The sequence below is a fragment of the Cervus elaphus genome, chromosome 1, assembly GCF_910594005.1.
Source record: "Cervus elaphus chromosome 1, mCerEla1.1, whole genome shotgun sequence".
Taxonomy (NCBI): domain Eukaryota; kingdom Metazoa; phylum Chordata; class Mammalia; order Artiodactyla; family Cervidae; genus Cervus; species Cervus elaphus.
The window spans coordinates 29,691,452-29,714,258 of NC_057815.1; the positions used below are offsets into that span (position 1 = coordinate 29,691,452).

The following is a 22,807-nucleotide window of genomic DNA, read 5'->3' on the forward strand; positions in this document are numbered from 1 at the left end:
TTTTAGAATGTCAGTCTTTCCCTTCTTGGATGCTTGAGCAAGGACTTTTGCCTTCTAAAGTGAACTTTGACCAGCAAGTCTTAGACCTTGGTGGAAAGTTATATTCTGATTTTAACAAGAGTCTATATCATTTTTAAATTAGGAAATAAATTGTTTTATTCTTTAATCTTCACCATTCCCAGTACTAAATTTTCTGGTCACACAAAGATAAGAGAAAAATGACTCAGTATGTGGCTGAGTTATTTTTGTAGACTTACCGTGTTTTAAAATGGAAATAGAAACTTATTTTTCCCTATAACAAGTTTCTTGGTTTGATCAGTATGATAAAGCATTTCAGATTCCATTTAGAGATTCTAAGAATAGTTTTTCAAGTCTTTTGAAGAAAATGTTTGAAGTTTTCTACAAGGGTGCTATTCTATAGCTTGGTAACAGAGTTGACTAGCATTTATTAGTTTTCTCCTTTTCAAATTAGAATGATGTTCCATTACTGTAACATAGTATTTTCTGTATTTTATTTGTATCCATCTCCTAGGAGCAGAAGAATGCGGATAATATGCAAAGTACTATTTCCTTTGAGTCCAGAGTTTGAAACATTTGTTTAAATAGAATTAAAATTAGAGTTTTAGATTTGTCAGAATATTAATTTTAACTCCTTTTTAAGAAATTTTTAACTTCTTAAGGTAAATTTAGGGGAAAAAAAATGTTTGTATTGGGTCGGCCAAAAAGTTCATTTACATTTTTCTGTAACATCTTACAGAAAATCCCAAGTGAACTTTTTGGCTAAACTAATATTTAGATATTTTAATTTAGTCAATTTTTTGCCTGAATAGCTACAGCTAAAATGTTACAGTTGCCAGTATTTAGTAATGAAATTGTATTCAAAACTTGAGCAAAAGGTATTTTGTGTGAATGTAAGGCATGTAGTCAATATTGTCACTATGGAAATCCTTGGAAAAGCTAAAGTGACAAATGGAAAGAAAGTGCAGTTAATTCATTCTTCTAACTCTGTGCAGTGTTCTTAACACCAGATTGTTCATTATTGTACTTAGATTTTGAGGATGACATGATTATAACATCTGATGTCTCCCGATATATTGAAGACCCTGGTTTTGGATATGAAGACTTTGCCAGACGAGGGGAGGAACATTTACCAACTTTCCGAGCTCAGGTATGAGATGCCTTTAATTGAGAGAAATTGGAGAAAAGATACTGTCATTTTAACTGTGAAATGTTGAATAAGTTGACTCCCAAAGAAACTAATAGATCATTTTGATAGAATCTATAAATATCTTTATTTAACCTACTTTTCAACCTTGTCTAATTTGATCTTCAGTTGATGGATTATTATTTTAGCATCCCCTCTACCTCCAACCCCAAGAAGGCAAAAGGAAACTGCTTTATGTGGTTACTTGCATTATTGCATGGTAGTAGTATCATGTTCATGTTTTGGAGAGAAGCAGGGCGGAAATTGAGTGATATGTTCACATTTATAATAAGAAGGCATTTTTATAAAAAGGCCATATGTCTATAATTATGGACTGAAGGGCCACCTGTTCCCCATCCCTAGATAAGAGCCACAGTAGCGATGTGGTTCATAAAGACAGTGCAGGCGAGATCGAAGACAGACTCCTCTGTGCTTGTTTCAGATGACCTGCTAGCCATCCGTGTCACTGAGCAGGTTTAGTCACGTAGGAAAATTCCAGGGCCTTCTGGGGTCCTTCCAGATGAGGGCGTAGTTTGCACAGTACATCACCACGGGGAGTAGCCAGAGTGTCTCACCAGTGTGCCTCATCCTGGGCCCAGTGAGGAAGGAGCACGGCCCTTCCATCTGCAGACTGATGTGTTGGTAAAGCAATCTTGGTTAAGTGACGAACTTAGAATCCGTGAAAGGATTACAGACTTTGAAATATCCTCCACTTACTTGCTTCAGTGGTTATACTTCACAAAAACATAGACTTTAAATGGAGAGTGACCATTTTGTAATACATTTTATTCTTTTAGGACTATACCTGGGAAAATCATGGGTTCTCCCTGGTGAACAGACTTTATTCTGATATTGGACATCTTCTTGACGAGAAGTTCCGCATGGTCTACAATCTCACCTATAACACTATGGCCACCCATGAGGATGTGGACACAACCATGCTGCGCAGAGCTTTATTTAACTATGTTCACTGTATGTTTGGAATCAGGTATGGTTGTCATGGAGACAGTTGTGTGTGTGCACTAAGTTGTTTCAGTCATGTCCAGCTTTTTGAGATCCCAAGGACTGTAGCCCTCCAGGCTCCTCTGTCCGTGGTATTCTCCAGGCAAGAATACTGGAGTGGGTTGCCATGCCCTTCTCCAGGGGATCTTCCCAACCCAGGGATTGAACCCGCGTCTCTCAGTCTCCTCCATTTGCAGGCAGGTTCTTTACTACCAGCGCCACCTGGAAAGCCATATAGAGACAGTTCTACATGTTTCTAAATGAAAATTCTGACAGGAGTCTTACCTTTATCCTGTTTAAGAGTATATACTTCTGGGGAGAAAATTACATGTGGACCCCTGACTGTGAAAAATTAATTCTGTTTTATAGAAGAGCATTTTTCTTGGTTTAAATGTCTTAATATGCACATATAAATACAGTAGTAAAATTTTACTAAGGAGGGGAAAAACATCAGTAATCACTGGGAACAGTAGAAAAGCTCTCCATTTGAGGATCTCTCCTGGAAGAACTGAACCTTTCAAAAGTATAGATGATATGACATTGTGCAGGCGTGTCAGTCACTTCAGTCGTGACTGACTCTTTGTGAGTCCATGGACTCTAGGCTGCCAGGTTCCCTTGTCCATGGGATTCTCCAGGCAAGAATACTGGAGTGGGATGCCATGCCCTCGTCCAGGGAATCTTCCCGACCCAGGGATCAAACCCGTCTCTCCTGTATCTCCTGCACTGCAGACAGAGTCTTTCCTGCTGAGCCACAGGAGAAGCCCATGATATCCTGTTAGATCACTATAGCAAGTGCTGGTTGGTTGGTTTTTGAAGGTATGGTATAATTTGGGTATAAATGAAACTAAGATAGAGTCTGCCCTCATAAAACTTACATAAGCTCATGTAAGAATACGGAAATGAAGCTGTAAGTCAGAATAAATTAGTGGCACCTAAATTTAGAAGATAAGAATTGAGAGAACTGAGAATGAAGGAGTGAATGAGACTGAGTGGTCTAATCAGGAAAGCTCTTCTTGGAGAACATCCTTTTTGAGCTGGGTTTGAAGACTTCTATGGAGATAGATCTGCCAAAAGAGAAAATCCCCAGTTATGAATACATTCAATTGACTCTGTACTGTATCCTTTCTGATATAGTATCACAAAGCCCTTATGGAATGGAATTAGAATTCTATTTGTTAAGCAAAGTGGTTTCTATAACTTTGACTTAAAAAAAATCCCAAATTTCCTGGAAAAGTCAACTAATATGAAATATTCTGCCTAAAAGATACTATTATGATGGTAAATAGTAGCTCCACTATTTGCCCATTTACTATTCTAGAAAAAATCATCACATTTTAAAACATATTATACCAACCTAATTAAAAATAAACACTAACAGATTTAATTCAATACATGTTATAAATTAATATTATATTCAAAATAATATATTTAAGGCAATAAATAAATATTATGGTGATATTTCTCTGCTGGATGCTACTAAATAAGGCTTATATAAAATCCCAGCATTTTTTTTTTTTAACTAAGTATCATGCTTGGGTTAAAAATAAACTGAAAATACAGAAGGAAAATCCCACAAGCTCCCACCACTACATTTACCCTCATAGCTATTTCTGTGCCCATTTACGCTGTTCTTCTCTCATCTTATGAATGAACTATCTACACTCCTATGCACTAGGGCACAGAATCCCATCTCCTCTCATCTAAAGATCCCTGTTCTAGCAATTCTCCCTTCTCTCTCCTGCATAATTAGGTTTACTCTCTTAATCGGATCTTTCCCATCAATATGTAAACATGCCTTTATTTCTCTCATCATCTCAAAAAACAATCCTTTCTTCATCCTTAATTTCCTCTGGCTACTGCCCCACACCTCTGCTCCCATGCACAGCAGATCGCTTTGAAAACATTCTGTGTATCTCTGTCACCATTCTCTTATCCCCTGTTCCCTTGTGAACCGACTGCAGCATCAGGCTTTCACCCCCACACAGCAGCAAGTCTATGGAACTCCTCTTTCTGAGGTTGCCCTTCGCCTCTCCACAGCTCCTCGCCTCAACCAGTTCTCCGTAGTGTCTTCTTTGCCTACTCAGTAGCATCAGACACAATTGATTATTCCCTCTTCCTTCAGACACTAGGGGCTTACCTGGGGCTCAGACAGTAAAGAATCTGCCTGCCAAGCAGGAGACCTGGGTTCGATCCCTGGGTCGGGAAGATCCCCTCGAGAAAGGGCATGGCTACTCACTCCAGTATTCTTGCTTTGAGAATTCCAGGGACGGAGGAGCCTGGTGGGCTACAGTTCATGGGGTCGCAAAGAGGCAGACACAACTGAGCGACTTTCACTTTCACTGAGACAGTAGACTCCTACCTGAGGGTTTTACACATGCTCCTTCTCCTTCCAGTATCAGCTTAGATGTCAGTCTCTTAGAGAAGCCTTCCTGCCTACTCTATCTAAAATCACAACTCTCCTCCCAGCCCTCGGCTGTATTTTATCTCCATAGCAGTTGTCACCATCTGATATATTATATGGTTTTCTTTTTCATTTTTCTTCTTTCTCCGATAGACTTTAGATTCCATGAGACCAGGGATTTTTGTCTATTTTGTTCATTTGTGTTTCATCAGTGCCTCAAGGAGTACTTGGAAACTACATGGCTTATAGTAGGCATTCAAATATTTATTATTTAAATGAGTTAATGAATGAACTTTTGGGATTTAATTACTAGATAATTATTGTGCCTTGGTATAACTTTAGAAATTTTGATTCTGCCATTCTAAAGCTTGCTATCATATTGCTTATAGGTATGATGACTATGATTACGGAGAAGTTAATCAATTACTTGAACGAAGCCTGAAGGTTTACATTAAGACAGTGACCTGCTACCCTGAGAGGACTACCAAGCGCATGTATGATAGTTACTGGCGTCAGTTCAAACACTCAGAAAAGGTATGTTTCATGACTTATCATAGACATATATTCCATGTAAGGAGTAATGATTATGAAAAATTAAATGTGAAAACATTAATAAATCAGCACCATCAGAGAAGTTGGAAGTGGCATCATTTGGCCATCAGTTGTTTTCTTTTACAATGTTTTAAAATTCAGATTTATTGAATGGTGACTAAATTTTAGTTATGTGTTTTGCCCAGTGTAGTGTCTAAAATAAAAGCCTAGCATTGGCCTTTGACGGATTGGATCTGAAAATTGAATCTGGCCCAGAAGACATATCCATTTAGAGATTTTTCATTCTAGACATTTTACAGTTAACCTATCAGAACAATAGTTCTCATTCCAATTTGGTAATTTAGTGTTTTGACAATATAATGCAGACCTTTGAGCCAAGTATATTATTATATGAGGATTTTTGGGGATTGAAATATCAATATATAGAAAACATTATTTAAGACCTAATAAATGACCGATAGTATAGTATAAGTATGGCCTTAAGTCATGGGTCTATTGACCTTTAAATCCAAGAATCTTCCATTTATACCATAGTTCCTAAGCTTGAGGTAAGAAAACCTTTTTAGAGTCCTAATATTCACTAATTAACTATATGACTTCGATAGAGAATGTTATGACCTCGATCCCTAGCAGTCTTTCTTGAAGTCTTAGAGCCAGTCACACATCAGATAAATGCCCATTTACCTCCAGCATCTCTCCTTGATAGATCTTTATGCTCTGCTTAGGAGTTTGCATTACCGTTTCCCCCTTGACTCAGTGGTATCTAGAATTTCTCCTTACTCATCAATAGATCCAGTGATATATCTAACCTGTAGAAAGATATCAAAATAACTTAAATATATCATACTTCTTTGTAAAAACTTTTGAAGATCTGTGGGTGCTTATTTTAACCTATCGGGTGAGATGTATCCCCCTCAAAAATCCCCCCAGGTGCTTGTTCACAGCTGTATATGAAAGACTCTAGGCAAGCTAAGCATATCTAAGTTGTTGTTGTTCATCCCTTAATCGTGTCTGACTCTTTTCGACCCCGTGGACTGCGGCACTCCAGGCTTCCCTGTCCTTCAGTATCTCCCAGAGTTTGCTCACATTCATGTCCATTGAGTCAGTGATGCCATCCGACCATCTCATCTTCTGTCGCCCCCTTCTCCTCTTGCCCTCAATCTCCTAGCATCAGGGTCAGGTCCAGCACTTCAAAGGCCAATGCTAGACTTTTACTTTACACACCACATTGGACAAAACGCATAACCAAAATTTCGTCACCATTCAATAAACTACCAGATACTAATTTCAGATTGCTTTAAGCTTCAGATTTTCACCTTGGTTTCTCCCATGAACAGGCATACCTCAAAGATATTCTAATTTGGTTCTAGACCACTACAGCAAAGTTAGTATCACAATAAAGCAAGCCACAGGAATTTTTGTTTTCCCAGTGCATGTAAAAGTTGTGTTTATAATACACTGTAGCCTATTAAGTGTATAATAGCATCATGTCTTTAAAAGCAAAGCAGTATAGGTACCTTAATTAAAAAATAGTTTATTGCTAAAAAATGCTAACCATCATTTGAACCTTCAGTGAGTCATAATCTTTTTTGTGGTGGAGGGTTTGAAGTGTTGTGAGGATTACCAGATGTGACAAAGAAGTGAGCAAATGCTGTTGGCAAAATGACGCCAATAGACTTGCTCAATGCAATGCAATCTTCAGTTTGTGAAAAAGAAAGAAAAGCAGTGTCTATGTAGTGCGTTAGCATACTAACACATATATATGGAATTTAGAAAGATGGTAACGATAACCCTATATGCAAAACAGAAAAAGAGACACAGAAATACAGAACAGACTTTTGAACTCTGTGGGAGAATGTGAGGGTGGGATATTTCAAAAGAACAGCATGTATACTATCTATGGTGAAACAGATCACCAGCCCAGGTGGGATGCACGAGACAAGTGCTCGGGCCTGGTGCACTGGGAAGACCCAGAGGAATCGGGTGGAGAGGGAGGTGGGAGGGGGGATCGGGATGGGGAATACGTGTAAATCTATGGCTGATTCATATCAATGTATGACAAAACCCACTGAAATGTTGTGAAGTAATTAGCCTCCAACTAATAAAAAAATAATAATAATAATAAAAAAAAAAAAGCAAAAGCTCAATAAAATTAGGTATGCCTGTAAATAGTAAAAAATGTTTTTAAGAACTTTCCAAGGAATAAGTACAGGCTATAGGAAATGTCAGGCTGGTTTTCAGCCATATAAAATTTTACATCTGGAAGAAAGTATTTTTTGTAGAATTGTAATTTGCAAAAATTATTTTTGTTTTATAACCCAAAGGATTGTCTGGCTTTACAGCTATCCTAAGAAAATTACTGGACTTTTTAAGATTCTCGGGGTCATTTTTACTGCTCACATGTTTTTAATAAACAGTTTTCTTATGAGTAGTACATCATGTGCACACATAGACATGCAGAGGCATGTGTGTTTGTATATGTGTCTGTAATACTGGTGAAATTATAATACCTAATGTTATAATACATTTGTGAATGTCTGATATATGAAATAAAGTTTTCTCAGTTATTTATAATGGTCACTAAATTGGTAACACTTTGATTTCTAGGTTCATGTCAATTTACTTCTAATGGAAGCACGGATGCAAGCTGAGCTTCTCTATGCTCTTCGTGCCATAACTCGGCATTTGACCTGAAGCATCGCCCAGGGAAGATACCATATATGTGTAAAGACCTTTTCACATAGGCTATACATCAGAAGCTGTTTGTGATGTAGCATCAAACATTATTCAATTCTCTAGTGTCAAAGTTTTAGCCGTTTTGGGGGGCGGCTGTAATGTGCAATGATGTGTTTTCTTTTCCTTGATGCTTAACATGACTAACAATTGCAAAAATAATACTGAGGAGCACTACTTGGCATTGTTTGTAGTTGGGTTTTTGGATACTGATCATAAATCATGAACCTGGTTTGTTAATGCTTAACTTCAGTGCTTTGGGGTTTGTGTGTATGTGTATTTTTGTTCTTTCCTTTTTTTTTTAAATAAGGAAAAGCGCTTACAATCTGCTCGAGCAATTGTTTTTCAGATATCAGAATTCAGCAATGAATGACCTCCTCTGGCCATTCTAGAATTTTAAGGTTGTGTCCTACACCTGGTGGAGGAGAAGCATGCGCTGTTGAACTAAGCTGCTCACAGGACACGTATCTGTGTCTCCAGGAGTTTATTTGTCAGGCACTGTTTATTTTTTTTATTTGTTTTTTTTTTTTTTTTTTCTGCTATTGGCGATAACATGAAATGTGATACAGCCATTGTCCATAATTTAATGTGAAATTGATCATGATGAATTCTATAGCATGCTACTGAAATGCCAAATTCAGCTAGTTTCTTTCTCTTCTGAAACAGAAGCTTCCGTTTTCCATATCAGATGTATATATTCAAAGTGGAATTATGCACACTCCTTTCTATCACTGATAGTAATCCTCAGTCATCAGAGTAATCAGTGCTCACAGGACTGCTTACAGTTCATTTAGTTGGCACATATAAACATGTACCCACACAAGACTGACCAAAAATTTTCTTTGCACATTTTTCTTTTCTCATAGTGTTTTCTATATTTCAGTAAGCAGAGGAAGGTTAATATGCCTATATTTTTTTTCCTGTTAGGCTTCTAGAACTTACTTTCCACGGTTTTTCTTACGATAGGTTAAACAGTTGATTATTCAAAGGTAAAAATTGTGTTTCTATGCATTAATGTGATTGAACAACAACAACACAAGAGTGCAATATGTAAAAAAAAAAAAGAGAGAAAAAGACTCAACAAACTTTCCCCCTCTTATGTATGTCACTGCAGAAGTGTCCTTTTACCACAGAGCTATAAAGAAATCTAGTTTAGATTTCTTTATTGCACAAGGCATTTGCCTTCCTGGGGTTGAACAATGTTCCTTTTACAATGCCAAAGCATCCCCATTCCCAGAACAATCTCTTTGGACAACTGGTTTAAAAAAGATCTCAAGTCTTAAGGGAGGAAAAAGCATCCCAAAAGTCACATTTTTGCATTGGTTTATGTTGCTTGATTAGACTATCTTCACAGAGCACAATGTTGTACATTTATAGCTTTAATTTGTATTATGTTAATGAACCAGTGAAGTGCCTAAAGAGATGCTCACAGCTATCCAGTAGGACACGACTGCACTGCTTAAACACTTTTTGGTTAACTAAGGGTGACTTGAATTTTACACAAACATGCTAATTTTTTAAAAAAATCCATTTTTTTCACAGTAAAGAAGATAGTTAAATTTTTCCGTTAGCATTCCCACAAAGATTGCATTTTAGACTTACTTGTTATCTAGGACTTAACTTTTTCTTTCCTCTCATGAAAGAATTGTGGGCTAGTGTTCTGGTCAATCATTTTCCCCTTCCATTTATCATCCTTTTCTGGTACAATCCACTAGGTTGCTTTCTGTTAGGCTTTGTTGTAGGTAAGAAAATAGAAAGATGACTGTACACCTATGAATATAAGGTAGTTCTGCATTTTTAGAGTCCAGGATCTTGTTTGAAATCTTCCATGTGAGGAAAAAAACTGCTAATATTTTTAAAGACAGGGTGGTTTATTTAAAAAGATTATTCAAAGAACTCATGCCAGATCGAGTCTGTTTTGTTTATTGCATATACCATATGTTGATGTTATTCCATATCACATTATATAGATAGGTACTAACTACAAAGAAAGTATTTAGGGGAATGGCAAAATACGAATGACAACATGCATGTCCATTTGACTTCCCTAATATTAGAACTTTCAAGTTGAGGATACCCTTTACTCTTGACATTTTGTTTTCTTAACTAGAATTCTTTCAGTTAATACCCCTATGTTTTTGTGCAGGTGACCTGTATTAGAGGTTGAAAATAATTTATATATTGAAAAGGAGGAAAAATTCTCATAGAACATCAGAAGAGCTTTAAACCAAAAGGGGAAACAAGGTTTAAGTAACTAAAATGGCCACTTAGTTTTTGTTTTTGCATTCCCCGCCCCAGAAATGTAAGTAGTTCAAGTTTGGGTTATGGGAATATTATTAGTGCCTTTACTAGATCTCTCTCCTAGCAAAGTTTCTTTTTAGCTTAGCATAGATGTGTCTTATCGCTAATCAGGAAAATCAGTTGACTTGGAACGATAAACAAAAACAAAACAAGATATTTATGAACCTCACTGAATCAGCCGAGAAAAGCTGACTTTGGAGGTGCCAAAGCGCCTGCCAAGATGCAGCCTGCACGCCTTCCAGGTTGTGAATACCCTTGTACAGGAGTTTGCTGTGAACGTCAGCTACTGCAAACTTGAAATTCTGATGCGGTTTTCCAGGGTGGTATTTTTTCAGAGTATTGAATTTACTATGTAGTAATTTATAGCATAGCTTTTTATATTAAAATGTGATATTTTTTAAAAGAGCTCTCTGGTTCCATTGGTGTCATGATGTGACCATACGATCCGCTAACCTGCCCCTGGGGCTCACATTGTGCCAAATTAAGCTGTGCACGTGTCCGTGAGAAAAACAAAAAGCACATGTGAATGTGAAGTCTCTGACTCCGTTGCTTACTGTTTCCAAATTGGTCTAACAATCCACTGATGTACATGCTTGAAATGGTTCTGTTTACTTTCAAAGTTTGAGTTTTCCCGCTAGAGTTAGAATGCTCAGTTTTCTCGGATCACCTTAAGAAAATCCAAATACTCTTCTCTCTGAAAGTAAATGGTGAACCCAGTCCCTTGACTGTGGGAGTGGCCAGACAGGTGCCTCTTTAAATCCTTCGGATTCGGCTTCCTCAGATGGACTCGTGATAATTAGAGGAAAGCAGGCTTTTGAGATGGGACAACTTGTAACTTTCTTCACCATTTTGAGCTAAGGATATCGTCTCAGTCTCAGGAAGAACCTTTGTCCCATTTCGGGTATTTTTTAAGTAAAAGATGGCTAATGTGGAATCTGGGGCTTGTCTTGGCCTGTAATTATAGCTTTAAACCCAAATAATAACAACACAAGACTCTTAGAATAGAACCCTCAATGTCAGCTCTATATCAAAATCATATTTGAACCAGAGCCCCTATTTTAATTGTGCTATAAAGTCCCTTAAAGATTTCAAATGTTTCTAACACCTAGTTAACATTATTCCTGAGCAACTTTTTTCCCACCTTACAGAGTTTTTAAATCCAAAATCTTAAATTTTTATGCTACAGAAAAATGAAATTATCAACCAGCAGTTAAAAATGTGTACTTAAAAACAGTTCACCATTTTTGTGCAGAGTACATGCCTATATGGTGGTAAGATTCTTTTAAACTCTAAGGGCAGTTCATCAGGGAAAAAAATAAATTTCAGTGCATGTTATAAAAATGATTTGCACTGTGCTAGTAGAATGAGGTTTTCATTTTTGTTTTATGTTACGTTTTAAAGACAATTCTAAATCATTCCTCTGGAAAGCAAGACCTTAAACTCTTTATCTGGGGGGGGCTTTTTCTTCTTTTATGCAAATAGACGGTCTTGCATGGAGTGAAAATTATGCAACTATAATGTTATATAAATAGTATATGAAATTTGCTAATAGTATAATTTAACAGGAAACTGAAAGATATGTGGCTCCTCTATTCAGACTGAGTTTTAAGTTACTTAATTTCATAGTCAGAACCTATTTTAGGTGGCCATCATCATAAACTCTGTTTCCCGATTATATCCGTCTGAAGACTGAGAATCAAATTAGTCTTTCCTTAAAACAGTACTGTAACATGAATGTATTCATCTCAGTCAACAGAACTTCAGTGCCCCCTCCATGTGGAACTTACTTCCATGCTAATTTGGCTTCATCAGTAGTGTCTGCTCAGGTGAGACCTAGAACAAAAACAGCTGGAGTGGAATGGATCGCAGAGGTAGAGGTACCTGTCGAGGCAGAGCCCCGTGAGGAAGGAAGAGTTTTTCAAAGAACACATGGACCATAATAACTCCACTAGTGTGGCTGCCCTCAGCATCACACACCCAGTCTAAAGGAGCCCTTCCTGTTGCAGGAGCTCCTGCCTACATTCAGCCCACCCTTTCCTGCCTGCTCGCTCTTCCTCCCAAGTGCCTCAGCCTCAACCATGCTCACTCTCCTCCCCTCCCCTCAGCCCATCTTGGTGTGAACGCCTTTTCACAAACCAGACATCACCAGCCACCTGCTGATCGTCACCAGCATTTACTTTTCCCAGTTACTTTTTCTCCATTCATGAGGAACACGACTTGTCCCAACTCCCTTGACATCCCTCAATCATCTAGGTATATTTTGGCTCACCTTTGCCCTCGATCCCCTACCAGAAATTCTGCAGCACCACATGTGATTGTGTCCATCCCATACTGTTCTGCCCTTTCCCCGCTGCCGGAATATCTTGTTCTCCTCTACCTCATCCCCAAAGAGCCTATAAACTCAGAGTATCCAACCATTTTCATGGATTCACTCTCTGTTGTTCAGAAGTACTACTTCCATATTTTAAATAAATCATAGAAGAGTTTTGCCTTCTATCAAAGTAGGAATCTTTATATTTATACATGATAAGAAATCGAACTATTTCTACCATGCAGAATTTAGCATTTAGCAGGATTTTAAAATGATTGAAATGCCATCCTAACCTGGATCTATATTAGGTAGTAAATACCTGCATTAGTCCAAGTTATTTGAATGTAAAGTGAAAATTCTCCAGCAGTCCAGACTAATCTGTAACCGATCAGTGGAACAGGAAATTTCTGGCATACACCTGGGTGGTGTTTCTGACATTTGTTTTATGGGTGTCATTTGGGCCTTGAAACTTATTTCCAACAGAAGGACATAGGATAAACGGCGTTTAGGTGGTCCCATTGGCTCACAGAAGCCCACTGGATTTAAAATATAGATAAAATACCACAAAATTGGCTACCTAAGGGTTTGATCAAGCTTCCCGCGTTAGACTAAGCTTGTAACCCCTGTTCCTACCCTGTTTCTCGCTGGGGAAAATGAGCTGTGAGATGAAAAGGGAATGCACTGCCTTCGTAGTCCTTATTCCCCTGGTGGTACTTCCAGGATATCCAGACTATCATCCAGGAACAGGAAGCGCACAGAAGGGAAGAAGCCACAGCGCTTCCAGTCTGGCCAGTGCCTGTTTGGTGCGGTCCGTAGAGGAACACTGTCAGATTTCTAACGCGGGGTGTGTTCATCTGCAGATGGTTGTCTGACCTGAAGTCAAACCCCACCCTGTTTGAAAGTACAGATTAAAATACTATTGTCTGTGGTGGTATCCGGGTGCCTTCCACACCCATTTGTGAACACCCCAACTTGAAAACAGTCCAGTAAATACCTTTAAGGGCCCAGAAATGAATATATGCCTAGTTAAGAAATGAGACTTGAATAAATAGAGCCTGAAGGGATAGTTTTTATTAAATCCTATGGTATAAAATGTTCCTTCTACCTTTAAATTAATTATGAGTGCACCACCATGAGGTCCAGAGTTGAAAAAGAAGGAATATGAGGGTGGTGGGGGTGGGGGGGATGAATACCTGATTCTTTTCAATGCTTGTGGAAATCTTTGAAGTAATGAAATTCATACTATAGAATGGCCATTAGAACAAACAACCTATTTTACAGCTCATAGTACAACATCAAATAGTAGTAAGTCTAACTAGGATAAATGTAATTTTGGGTATACAAATTTGCTAAAGCAGTCTATTTTCTTGCATTTCTCAGTTTAATCTCATAAAAAAAAAAATCAAAAGGAGAGAGAGACTCTCTTGTCTTTAATGCTAAACTATTGTTTATCAATCCTGATTAGCTTAAGTTTATGCATTATGACACCTACTGAATGAAACTGATTATACATCTTCTTAAGTTAATCAGTCTTTACAAATTGTCGACTGACTCCCAAATCTGATAAGGAAGGATCAAAAAGTAGGATCAAGGAAATTCATCAGTTGGGTAACCAAGAAATTTCCTTTGTAACGTTGAGACTTGTTTTCTCCTTCCTCAATTTCACTGATTCTCTAAAATAAAGGGAAAGAGTTCAATGCTACCCTTGTCCACCAAGGGACATCATCCCAACTCTGTACCTAGTGCAGATATTCCCTTTATATGCATATATCTTCCCTGGAAAGAAAATACCATTTTTTCCCTTCCTCTTTTCTCTTTTCACATCTACTCTTGTCAATCAGATAAGGTAGACACAGAAAGCAAACCACAAGCCAGTTTGGCATCTTCTCCATGCTAATAGAATACTCACAGCCACATGCACAGTTGGAGCAAGGTTACACAGAACCCTGTCAGGTCAGCTTGGAACATGGCCTTGCCACTTGGATTCGCTCCTTCAACCCTGAAAATAACTTTCCTGGTCATGGAAGAACTGGATGTATCCTTTAGCTTATGAAATAGGATTTGAACTTGAAATCTCTCTTTTTTAAAACGAACCTGATTTTGCAGGGCAGCTACATCATGAATGTATATATTAAGACTTTGTAGCTGAATTGCACATGAAATCAGATTGCCAACTTCTTATCTTTCAATTTTAGGCATCATTTTATCCTTGAGTTGTGAGTGATATATGTAGCATGCTGTGAAATGTCTGTTATAGTTCTTCACTTCATCAGTATTAACACAGTTATCTCTGCGTTCCTCGGTACTTTTTACTCCATGTAATCAGAAGCTGTGATGTTTTGCCTTCGTGGTCCTGTGCTTTGTTACTGTAATTTTTTTCTTTTTTACGAAGCACGTGACTTTGGACTAATGTGAGGCGGATGACGTGATCTTTAAGACTGCTATATATCTATCAGTCTCTTACTATATAAGGTTTTCAATTAGAATAAGCTTTTATCAAATAGATCATTGATGCAATTTAGGATTCACACAATTTTCAGCGTCAAACGGCGATCTTACATTTATGGTTTCAATTCTGAAGACAACAAACTTGATAAACAGCCACTTTAAACTTGTTCTGGCAAATCAGATCCTGCTGTAGATGTAGTCTAAGTTAGTTAACCATGTAAGACTTTCAACTATTATGCCCTCCACATGAGTCAGCAGTTAAGAAGAGTATAGAACCCATGAAAGCTTTTCGTATGTATAACTAGGTTTTATTTTTCTTATGTTGCTGATTTTACAATTCTGACTAAAGCTGACCTCAATGGATCAGTTTATGTGTAATATTCTAGTGCTTTAATGCCTCTTTTTTTTTTTTTGGAGGGATGGGTAATATTATTTGAACAGCTACAGAAGGAACTGTTGGTGAGTCAAGGCAAACACATTTGAAATAAAGCAACTGTGTATTAACATGTTAACAATTCATAACTGCACTTTTTATGACATTTTGAAAATCTATTTATAGGTACAGAACAATGGGTTTTGTTAAACTGTATCACATTTATACTTGCAGAAATTTATTTCATTGTTATTAGTAGGAATTTTATTGGTTCAATAAAATTGGCAAAACTGAACACTGACTATTTGCTTTTATATATATATATATATTTGATTGAATATTCAAGAGGTATTCTTGTGTAGGTTTTGTTTGTTAATTATTGGATTTGCATTCTGAAAGATATCTGCATTGTTGTAAGAGTCATTTTCCCTCTTATTTCTTCCTGACCCACAGTTTTCTTGTGACATTTATTACAATCACTTAATATTGCATTAATGGAATAGTATAAATTGTGCAAAATATAGTTATTACCTTTGAAACTGTCCATTGTGATCTCAGCAATAGGAAAATTAATTTCTCTATTATCTCTTATTTACCAAAAACAGTAAGGTAGAATGGGGAAAGGGACATTGAACCTGGGGTCAGAGCTTGAATTCAAAGCTTATTGTTTTCCACTTAAGCTTTGTAACCTTAAGTAACTTGATTTCTAGGAACCATGATTTCTGTACCACAATCTGAGGGAGATAATTGCCTTCTTGAGATAGTTGCTTGAGATTGGTGATGTGTAAGAAGGGATTTGAAATACTCAGTACAGTGATGAGGCTGATTGGATGCCTGAGAAAACCCAGAGAATAGTGCTACTGCAAATTGAAATAAGAGTTAGGAAGGAGAGTTTGGGAGGAGGGGGTGAGTATACACTGTAATGAGCTGATAGTAAGACTGTCAGGTAGAAATGTAAGGTAGTCTTTGGGAAAGCTAGAGGGGATGTGCAAAGTCTTTTGTGCAAGGTATTCCAAGGAGAGCCCTAACTTCTCATTTCTCTTAGCTCACTAATTACACAAAAGCTCGTAGCAAAGGCAGGAACTCTCCCTTTGTGCCCCGTGTCCAGCTATACTGCACGCATGCCTGCTAAGCTGTCTCAGTCATGTCCATCTCTTTGTGACCCCAGAGGCTGTAGCCCACCAGGCTTCTCCATCCACAGGATTCTCTAGGCAAGAAGGCTGGGGTGGGTGGCTGTGCCCTCCTCCAGGGGATCTTCCCGACCCAGGATGGAGCCCGCATCTCCTGCCGCTCTTGCATTGGCAGGTGGGTTCTTTACCACTAGCGCCACCTGGGAAGCCCCCAGCTGTTGTGGGAGATCAGCAAAAACCGGCTTCTTGCTGATTAGAGTCTGCCATTTTCAATAATATGTGACCTCTAGGGGAGATAATGGAGAAGGAAATGGCAACCCACGCCAGTCTTCTTGCCTGGGAAATCCCATGGACAGAGCAGCCTGGCGGGCTACAGTCCATAGGGTCACAAAGAGTCAGACACGATTTGGGGACCCAACAGCAGCAGCAGTAGCAGGGGAGATAAAGGACAGAGCATGTCAGACCACACTCAGCCAACAGCTAAATTTCCACTTCTTCCCAATTCAAGATACAGCTTTTTGACCCTAGTTCCCTAGGAACTGATTAATAACTTTGGCCATTTTTAAAAGTAAAATGAAACCCCTTATGTGTGTACTTGGTTTTTTCACATACACGGTCTCATTTAATCCTCATAATAACTTTGTAAAGAACTGATTGTATTTTGCACAAGAGGAAACAGTCTTGAGAGCTTTGCCCAAGAGTTGGCACCTTAGAATCAGCACAGTGGGGAGCTGAACTCCATCTTTCTGACGCCACTTTTACACTGAACTTCACTACCTTAATCCAGCCTAAGTTTCTTGGTTAATGATATAAATGACTATGCTTGCAACATGACATCTTGCTTGAAAAATTAAAGAATAGTTCGTGCTCCCAAACAAAAGTTTAGATAACTTACTTTTCTGGCTAACTTGCAACTTTTTTTTTAATTTTAAAAAATAGATTTTTTTTTTCCCCTCCAGTCCTGAATAAGCCTTTTGATTTAAAAGTTGATAACTTAGGGGGGAGGTTCACCTGTCAGCTTCAAGGTTGGAAGTTTTTCCCAAGAGAACAATAAGCCTGGTCCTAAAGAAGACTTGGGCTTCCCTGTGGCTCAGATAGTAAAGAATCCACCTGCAGTGCAGGAGACCCAGCTGCGATCCCCGGGTCAAGAAGATCCCCTGGAGAAGGGACTGGCTACCGCTCCAGGGTTCTTGCCTGGAGAATTCCATGGACAGAGGAGCCTTGCGAGCTACAGTTCATGTGGTTCCAAAGAGCGACTGCCACTTTTCTTAAAGAAGACCCAGAAAAACTTAAAACTGTGTTGCTTTTTTTTTTTTCAATTTTTAGGACCTTTCTATGTGGTGGTAGTTACCAATGCAAAGGCATAGTTTCTAACTCAGGTAATTCTAACTGTGAATTGAAAGTCAGTCTCAGAAAAATGTCTCTTCTCCCATAATCTCACATACTTGACATGTTTCAAAACACAGGTGAGTCCACACCTTTCCTTAGAACTCTTTTATTTCAATTCACCCATAGAATTCTTTAAAGGGATCTGAGACAAGAATGCTTAATAATCCCTCTTGCACCAGCCTGCTTCTAAAATAAACAAATCCTTCATCCTCTTATCAACATGAAATTCAGGAAGACTCCTGGTTACACTTTTACCACCCACTGACTATTTCCTTTATTTGCTGAGGCATTACTGCCAACTGCTTCACACACACCAGCCACTTCACACACCAACCACCTTACCATCACCATGGCCCATTGCTAACCCCCTCCTGCCCTGTGCTGTGGCCGCCAGCTCCACGCAGGCCGGGGCCAGGTTTTCCCAGAGACAGTGGGAAAGCACCTTTTAGTCTGGCTTCCCGCCCTGGAGCTGCTTTGAGTTCCTGTGGCAGGGTACCAGAGGGGCCGTGTTGTCTTTCAGATGCTCAGTCGTGTCTGACTCTTTGTGACCCCGTGGACTGCAGCACTCCAGTCCTTCACCATGTCCTGGAACCTGTTCAGACTCACGCCCATGGAGTCGGTGATGCCATCCAACCATCTCATCCTCTGTTATCCCCTTCTCCTGCCCTCAATCTTTCCCAGGATCAAGGTCTTTTCCAAGAAGCCGAATCTTCCCATCAGGTGGCCAAAGTACTGGAGCTTCAGCTTCAGCCTCAGTCTTTCCAGTGAATATTCAGGGTTGATTTCCCTTGGGAGTGACTGGTTTGATCTCCTTGGTGTCCAAGGGACTCTCCAGAGTCTTCTCCAGCACCTCCATGCTGATCGAATACATCCACAAGGGTGAGGAATTAGCAGTCAACCCCTGCACAGTGACTAACTGGAGACCAAGGGTGACTCTTTCCTTCTTTCCATCTGCCGGGCCTCAGTTCAGAGACTCAGAGGACCTAGTGTAACTGAGTACCAGTCCCCTCTTTCCTCCTTTGCCTACTTTACTCCCCCTGTCCTCCACTCCTGCCCCTCAAGTTCAAATAAACTTTAATCTCAGACTTTCCTTCCTGGAAGTCCACACCAAGATAAGGCAGTGCAGTGCAGGGGTTTAGGTGGCAGGTCCTAGAATAAATTCAAATTCTAGCTCCACCACGGCAAACCATCTGGCCATGAACAAATCACCAGATCTTATGGTTCCTCCATTTTCTCATCTATAAATGTGGATAACAGGAATAAGAAGGAAGACATAGCCCTTGTCGTTAAAAGCGGGGGGGAGTGTGGGTAAGAGAGGCAACATGACACTACACAGGAAAGAAGAAGATAATAACAGGTAACGTGGTGTAAAAAGAGCCATGACTTATCAAGTTATCATGTATCCTATCTAAACATTAAGAACTTTAAATGCATTATTTTATCAGAATCCCCTTGCAAGTGGGTCTCTTCCCCATTTTAGAGAGTTAAAAATAGAGACAGAGCAAAATGAAGCAACTTGTCTGAGGCCAAACAAGTGGACGGTAGAACTATCCTCAGATTTGTCTGGCTTTAATCACTCATCTTTTCCCTCAATGCCAAATAAAGAGACATGTGGGTGTGAGTGAGTCACCCAGTCATGTCCGACTTTTTGTGACCCCATGGACTGACCCACCAGACTCCCCTGTCCCTGGGATTCTCCAGGCAAGAATACTGGAGTGGATTGCCCTTTACTTGGGAGAATCGTGCATTTTTGTTTGCTGTTAATGGTGACAGTTTTGTTTTTTTTTTTTTCCAGTGGGTTTTGTCATACATTGATATGAATCAGCCATGGATTTACATGTATTCCCAATCCCGATCCCCCCTCCCACCTCCCTCTCCACCCGATTCCTCTGGGTCTTCCCAGTGCACCAGGCCGGAGCACTTGTCTCATGCATCCCACCTGGGCTGGTGATCTGTTTCAATGGTGACAGTTTTTCAAGCAGCCAGTATTGAAAAAGGTGCTGGTAGAATTGCTAAGATTTGGATTTGCAGTGATTGAGGAGCTACACCTTTAGGAAGGGAGGCCAGAGGGAAAAGAGTCCATGGCAACGTGGAGTGTGCATGTGCAGGATCTACATTAGAAGATGGATTTGGAAGCTGTAATTTGGTCAGACTGTGCAGGGTCTGAAAGGTCAGTCTAAAGAGCTTGCATTTATTCATTTGGAAAAGGAGATGGAAGCCATTTTCCATGGGTGTTTAGCACTGGCATAGAATTGTCCCATATTCTGAAACAATAGCATCTCCTTGGCAACCAGAGCCCGACCAGAATTTCAGGGCCGTGTAGAAACAGAAGGGCCTCCCTGGTGGCTTAGCGGTGAAGAATCCGCCTGCAGACCAGGAGATGTAGGTTCTATCCCTGGGTCACGAAGATCCCCTGGAGGATGACGACCCACCCCAGTATTCTTGCCTGGAGAATCCCATGGACAGAGGAGCCTGGTGGGCTATAGTCCATGGGGTCAGAAATACTCAGATATGACTAAAGTGACTGAGCATGCACACATGCACAGAAGCAGGAGCTGCAAGGTGACTGTGATGCCTTCTTTGGGATGTTTTCTGAATACCTTGAGTCATTTCTCAAATGCTTTTGCACATCCCCCTCAGCGATATACTCCAGGCCATGACTGGTGAAGCCTGAGACACTCGAAGCAAACTGTCCGTGTGCACGGCCTTACCCTCCCACCTGTGTGCGCACAGATGCTTCTGATGTCTAGAACCAATGTAAGACGCTTCAGAGCTTGGTGCCTTCTAACCACGTGATGCCTAAGGAGGAGAAGTTTCGGTGATTGGCATGTTCGCGTAAATGGCACCAACAGGTCGTCCCTGTGCCTACCTGCTTTGGAACATGACTTGACAACGTCACTTGTCAAAAGGTATGGTCTGTTTCTCCACCTTCTTGGATGTGGGCTCCTTCGGCGGCTGAGTTGACTGACACTTTGTCAGAAGTGACAACGTACAAGTCACAGGCACAGGTCCTAGGAGGCCTTGCACGTTTCCACTCTCAGAGGATGAGCCACTTGGAGCGAGCTGAATTGCCCCAGTGGTTCTAGCTAAGATGTGAGACAGCCCACCCAAGATTCAGTCAGTTCAGTTCAGTCGCTCAGTCGTGCCCGACTCTGCAACCTCATGAACCGCAGCACGCCAGGCCTCCCTGTCCACCACCAACTCCCGGAGTCCACCCAAACCCATGTCCATCAAGTCGATGATGCCATCCAACCATCTCATCCTCTGTCGTCCCCTTCTCTTCCTGCCCTCAATCTTCCCCAGCATCAGGGTCTTTTCAAATGAGTCAGCTCTTTGCATCAGGTGGCCAAAGTATTGGAGTTTCAGCTTCAGCATCAGTCCTTCCAATGAACACCCAGGACTGATCTTTTAGGATGGACTGGTTGGGTCATACAACAGAGTAATAATTGAAGTCTATGAAAAGAAAAAAAGCAAACCAATCAACAGGAAGACAAGTGGACACAGAAAATAATCATAAATAAGGAACAAGGAAAAGAAATGTTTTTCTCCAGGCTTTTCAATAAAGTTTCCTGCACTACTTTGATTTCTACCTCAAGTGAAGTTTAGGCAAGATTATTAGTTCTCAACCACGCTGCACCTAGAATCACATGAGGACTTTAAAAACACTGATCTCTGAGAACCCCAATCCTACCCTGAGATTCTAGTGGAGTCAGTCTGAGGTGCATGCAAGACATTTGGCTTTGAAAAGTTCTCCTGGTCATTCCAGTGTCCAGCACATTTTGAGAACCAGTGGGCGAAATTAATAACACCTCCTACCAAGCAGACCTCTTCTTAACAGTGGAAAGAACTGCAGCCTGATTTCCAACCTCCAGGCAGAATGGAGAGAAGGGAGCCAGATTAGGGAAAGATGAAAAGGAATTCCCAGCTCCTTCTAAAATCACTCTTTATGGCAGAGTCTTAGAAGTGCTGAGATGGGTGGTGAACATGGGACACAAGTTCACAAGACCCTAGGAAAAGAAGGCAAGTGCCCACGCTTGCTTGTGAGCAGAGCAAGTTTTGCATACTAAAGTCATTCTAGATGTCTCTGTCTCTATATGCAGTGTGTACACTTGAAAGCATGGTATACAAGTCATGTGGTATCTTTGATAATTAACTCTTCTCTCTCTCTCTAACTTTGTGGTAAGAGTGCTTGTCTGGTATTTCAGTATTTATTGAATGCACAGATCCTGTATGACATAAAATAGTCCCATGAAAATAAGGCCTAGGGGAATTCTTTAAAAACATAATGGACTCTGGGGGATTACAAGTTTGAAGAATGGTGTTCAAATCACCTCCCTGTGCTGAAATTTACTGGGAAGCTTCTTAAAAACAGACATTCCTGGAAACCACCCAAACTTACTGAATCAGATGGGAGGTAAGGGGCCAACACAATGTTCCTTTTTACAAGCTCCCTACACAACTTTTATGCACTCTGCACCACAAGAGGCTCCTTTTGAGAATCATCTATCTCTGGGGACACCCCCTCCCTTGGACGACTTTATACACAGAGTTACAGTGTTAAATCCAGTTTGACTGTCTTCAGCCTCTCTGCACGTTCAGTATATGACAGAGAAACCAAAAAAGACTGCATATTAACAAAGCAGCTAATTCCAAGGCCTCCAGAAGAAGCTGTGTCAGAGACGGGTTCTCCACAGTGAAAATGAACCCCCCCACTATAAACTCCAGATACAAACCTCTCCTGAAGGGGAAATTCCTGAAAGCGAAATTCTCGACCAGAAGGCAAAACCACTCTTAATGCTCTTCATTGCCGAATTGCTTTCCAGAAAGGCTGTGCAGCAGAAGAGCCCACCTTGAGAAACTCAACAGTCAAGGCCAACAGAGGAGGCCAGGGAAGGAGGCGGGCAGTAGCTGCCAGAGACTGGACCCATACGCCACGTGCAGAGCCTGTTCTCAATGCCGGCGG

At 40.1% G+C, this 22,807-nt stretch overlaps 1 protein-coding gene across 1 annotated transcript in view; it reads left to right on the forward strand.

The window, feature by feature from the left end:
* The window catches only part of SESN3 (sestrin 3), a 77,759-nt gene extending 62,139 nt beyond the window's left edge, over positions 1-15,620 (forward strand). The window contains exons 7-10 of the mRNA XM_043897993.1: positions 1,050-1,168; positions 2,002-2,192; positions 4,997-5,141; positions 7,767-15,620. Of these exons, the coding sequence (XP_043753928.1) occupies positions 1,050-1,168; positions 2,002-2,192; positions 4,997-5,141; positions 7,767-7,853 (542 nt within the window). The 3' untranslated portion in view covers positions 7,854-15,620. The remainder of the gene's footprint in view (positions 1-1,049; positions 1,169-2,001; positions 2,193-4,996; positions 5,142-7,766) is intronic.
* The last annotated feature ends 7,187 nt before the right edge of the window (positions 15,621-22,807 follow it).